Source organism: Perissodus microlepis, chromosome 14 (genome assembly GCF_051167445.1).
Source record: "Perissodus microlepis isolate ML-2025 ecotype Zambia chromosome 14, ASM5116744v1, whole genome shotgun sequence".
Lineage (NCBI taxonomy): Eukaryota > Metazoa > Chordata > Actinopteri > Cichliformes > Cichlidae > Perissodus > Perissodus microlepis.
The window spans coordinates 17,576,775-17,581,774 of record NC_140474.1 but is presented as its reverse complement, the minus strand read 5'-3'; the positions used below and the strand labels follow the sequence as shown (position 1 = coordinate 17,581,774).

The 5,000-nt window shown below is 36.3% G+C and overlaps 1 protein-coding gene across 1 annotated transcript in view; it reads left to right on the top strand.

The window, feature by feature from the left end:
* The window catches only part of LOC146373778 (protein FAM98C-like), a 75,158-nt gene extending 72,465 nt beyond the window's left edge, over positions 1-2,693 (top strand). The window contains exons 11-12 of the mRNA XM_084950143.1: positions 1,986-2,132; positions 2,238-2,693. Of these exons, the coding sequence (XP_084806269.1) occupies positions 1,986-2,132; positions 2,238-2,393 (303 nt within the window). The 3' untranslated portion in view covers positions 2,394-2,693. The remainder of the gene's footprint in view (positions 1-1,985; positions 2,133-2,237) is intronic.
* The last annotated feature ends 2,307 nt before the right edge of the window (positions 2,694-5,000 follow it).

Below are 5,000 nucleotides of genomic sequence, written 5' to 3'. Positions count from 1 at the left end.
AGAGATGTTGATCTTTTTGATCTGAATCCATATTGACTGTCAGAGAGTAATTTATATTTATCTAAGAATTTGTCTAATCGTTTATTAAACAGGTTTTCTAGGATTTTGGAGAATTGTGGTAGTAAAGAAACAGGCCTGTAATTTGTGAAGTGGCGTCTATCCCCGGTTTTATACTGAATCCAGTATAAAATGATTAGAATGAAGAAACCCAGGTTAGAGTAACATTTGTGAAGACACTTAGCAGCACTCTGAAGTTTATTTAATGCACAAAATGAGTTGCGGTTCTTCATTTGCATCTGCATCAAATATCTCCAAAATGCATGAGAACCCTGCCTTCTCTAACACCTGTAACAAGTAGAGTGTATGTAATAAAGAAGATGAGCAGCACATCTGAAGCCTCAATCTGAGATTTTGACTGTCATCATTTTCATCTTCAAATTGAAGGAGGGTGGATGTGTGTTCATGCAGGAGTGATTGCAAGTTAGGCATTCCCTGATTCATCATCTTTCTCTTTTTTTTTAAATCCTACTTGGTGCCGTAATTGATAAAATCAACGCCATGCTGCAGTAAATAGGACTTAAAACTGCTGACTGAGATGATAAATTCATTAGGAAGGCTCATAAATTTAGTGAGAACCCATTTGTCTAATGTCGTCTTGCAAACAGAGGATTTCCCATTAGGAGAAAAAAAATGTAGTTTTACTTCACTCTTTAGACCTATAGGCTATGTTTAGAGCTGGGCGATATAGGATTTTTTCATATCACGATATGTTTTTTTCATTTCAGGCGATAACGATATATATCACGATATAAGCCAAATAACTATATTTGTAAGATTTAAATGTGCCGTTGCTCACAAGTAAAATGTGAAATAATCAGCAGCTTGTTTTGATTTAAATATTTATTTCCCATAATAAGTTCAACAGGGTAGATGTACTTAAGGAACATGAGACTTTTTCAGATAAATAAAGGCAAATATTGCAAAGTACACAAAAGGCAGCTGCTAAAGCGTTTAAGTTTCAAAATAGAACAAACAAAACAGACTACTAAATTGTCAATTCCACTTAGAAACAAAATATTAATTCTAAAAATAAATCTTAGTTTGTTTTACAGAAGAACAGACAAAATTGAGTAACTTTTGTCAATATCAAATAAACTGAGAACTAAAAGGAAATTCTCAATCTCTCCTTGTTGTATAGCTTAGCTTTTCAAACAGTTTTAACAGTTACTTTAGTCTGACAAAAGCCGAATGACGAATTAGCGCTTTCAGTCAGAGATTGAGCATGCACCGGCTTATTGTATTTCCAGACTTGCTTTCGGCACAATTTACAGTGCGCGCTACTCTGTTTTTTGTCAGACTTGAAATAGCCGAAATACCTTCACACTACGGAACTTCTGTGGCTCTTCCGTTCGACAATCTCTCCGGCATTGGAACCATCATCTGTTTTCTCTTTGGTAACCTTCGGTCACGCTCTCGGTTGATTTTTCTCTAGTCAGCACACTCATTTCCTCCATTACCCGGGCGGCACGGCGGCTGGCTGCTTCCCAAACAAATACACATGTGCGGCTTGGCACTTGTGCTGTACGTAACAAGTCACGTGACGTGACGCTGCGGCTGTGATTGGTTTGGCTCTGCGCTACTTAATTTTGATTGGCTGTTCTTCTTTTTTTTTTTTAAGAGGACAAGAGAGATGAGGCCTATCGCAATAGTTTAATTTTTCTATCGAGAAAAAGTTATTTCGCAATACATATCGTTATCGTTCTATCGCCCAGCTCTAGCTATGTTGAATCTTTATATACAGTATATGTCTGTTACTGTCTGCAAGATCACGGTGTTATTAGGACAACACTGACATCGTGTGGTCTGACTGAACTGCAACAGACTACTTTTATGTCAGTCGGCTCTAGGCCATCGTCAGAGCATGTGCTGGTGACGCAGAAGATGAAATATCAGACATCTCCATTCAGTCCATCCTTTATTTACAGGAGCGCAGTGCTGCGCTGGCTTCGGCACCTAATCTTGCGTCCCTCATCGGCTCTTCCCAATTGTCTCCATCTCTGCTGCTCGCTGCCAGAGAGGATCAGTCCTTCATTGACCCGGTCAAAGCTGGAACAAGCACCTCTGTTTACAAGGTACAATCATGAACGTGTCTGTGATCCTTAATGAAGATGCCTCTGACTCCAGCTAAGTAAGCATTTTCTTTTTCTTTTTGTTGTTTTTTTTTCTGGTGTCACTAGACGTTGATGGGCAGTGTACCAGACAGAGGAGGACGACCTGGGGAAATTGAGCTTCCTATGCCAGCATGGACAGGGAGAAGCTCGAAAGGCAACAGAGGGGGACGAGGAGGCGGACAATCTCATAAGCATAAGAAGAAGAAAGGGAAAAAAGATTAACTTGTCCATCTTTTTGGCCTTACTTATCAATTTAAGAAATAAGCGATCATTTTGCTTTATTGAAATCCTTGTTGTGAGGTAAACTACGATTGGGAAGTGCTATATATAATTTTGTAGTTATAAATCTGTGTATTATTTATAGTTATAAGTCATGCACATACCAGATTGTGTACATTTCTATAAAAGCAATGAAGTACTGGTACATGACCAGATATTTTGGTAAAAGAGCAGAAAATGGAAAAAATGTTGGCTTTCCACATTTATCAGTAGGTTTGTTTAAGAATAAACCTCTGAAACACACATCTGTTGGTATTTTGTTCAATTTACATAAAGCATTGTTTAAGGATTATTGCATGAATATTTTATGCTCACTTCACATTTTGGAGATAAGAGGTCCCCTTGCCTTTTTTAGGTGATTTCATAAGATAGCAAACATGTTTATGTGGAATGAAAAAGCCTCACTTACATCTTAAAAAACTAAAAGGACCAGTTGGTGAAGGGTGACTTTGAATATCTAAGAATGTTGTTTTATTGTTACACATTAACCAAGACTCACTTCCCCCTGAGAGAGCTCCTTGTTACAGCATTGAGTCATCTCTCTAGTGCCAGTGTTTCCACTTCAAAGTCTAAATTGCCTAAAGAAGGAAAAGATCATCCAAATATTAATTATCTTAAATATATTTGGAATAAACTGGTTTCAATGTTTAATTTGGATCTCGCCAAACCCAAAGTTGCTAAGGTAAAGCTCATTTTGACCAGAAGTTCTAGTAGTCCACAGTGATGTATTGAAATAATTTCAAGATCTTGTACACCAGTTTAATAAACAACAGTTTCAATTGTTTTATTATCTGAAACTCCACCCTCAACCATCTGAAATCTGCAGATAGTTATGGATTAGATTAAGTACCTGTGAACTTTAGGAAATGTTATTTTAACATCTTCTCTGTTGATTCAGAGCCTGGACAAAAAGGCCTCTTGAATTTTCCAAAAAAAAAAAAAAAAAAAAAAAAAACATGAGAAAGTGGTTTAAGTCTGAAATTGGATGAGAAAGGACTTCTAGGAATACTGAAGTAACGGCTGATGCAAAGGACATCTTGATCAATTTAAGATTATGAATTGCTTTTAACAAGCTGGGACCACATCCTTATTTAAGGATTAAATCCTCCTTATTTAAGGATAACAGCAGGTTGAGAAAGCACAAATTGAAGCTGCGGTTTGGGAACGGCCTCAGAGGGGACTGGCAGCAGATCCCAGGCAGATCTAATGAGAAGTGACTGAATTGGGGAAAAAAGGAGAGAAGAACAGCTTGTGGCGCAGGAGGCATATACCAGTGGACACCATACAAGTTTTGAGAATAGGGGTGAAAGATGCAAATATATACTTTGCTAAAGAGCTTCTGATTTCTTTCCACTGTTCTGCAGTGATGGACACAACATGTGGGGCAGAGTTGAAGTTCCGATTTTAATTGGGAGTAACCAGAATTGACAAGATTAGACATGATTGTTTCAGAGGGACAGCTTGTGTTCAGCAGCTGGAGACAAAGTTAGAGAGGCAAGGCTGAAAAGGTTTGGACATGTGCAGAGGAGGGATAGTGTATGCTGAAGATAGAGTTGCCAGGCAGGAGGAGACATGAAGATTCATGGATGATATCTGATTTAGAGAAACTAAATCACATGCGAACAATAATTAACTTATTTTATGACACACATGCGTTTAAATGTGTTATTTTCTTCTTATTTAAAGTTCTGAATAAACCTTATGCAGTATGTATGTATGTATGTATATGTATGTATATATATATATATATATATATATATATATATATATATATATTTTTTTTTTTTTATTAGGGGTGCAACGATACACAAAATTCACGGTTCGGTTCGATACTTTGGTGTCACGGTTCGATATTTTTTCAATACAAAAAAAAATGTTCACGCCTTTTTAATTTGTCACTTATCAAAATTATAAATATATATTTTAACTCAAAAGTACAGTTTTTAAATTTAATGTTGCTGAAACAAAAAAGTAATAAAAAAATAAATATATCTCAGGGCTCGCAAAATTTCAAAATCCCTGGTAGCCCTTCGGGCAGGGACTCTTCAGTTTTTGGTAGCCCAAATTAAATTTAAGTAGCCCGAATAAAAAAGAGAGCAATTTTTTTGATTGATGTTTTGTTTCCTTTACAATATTATACATTAAAGTATAATATTGTAAAGGAAACAAAACATTAATCAAAAAATTGTTGAAAAACAAATTACAACATTGTATAAAATTACAATCATCAACTCAAATACTAATTGAACAGAAATTTCTATGAACTTGTAAGAACTGTGTAGGACATGAATCAGTCTGTGTCAGATCCTGAATCTGAAATTTCCACTGAAGTCATGGGTAAGAGGCAAGTGGAACCAAGATCTAGGCCATTTGCTTTTTGAAGTTTGCAAAGACTGCTAAATTTTGCCAGTGGTAGTTCACGCTTTGCAACATAGCACGCTGTTTTAAACTGATTTTCAGGTTTAGTTTTAGTATGTTATTTGCAATTGGTGTTTGTTCTGGGAAAGATATTGCAGACTGAGCAATAATGCATTTCTTGCATTTCTCATG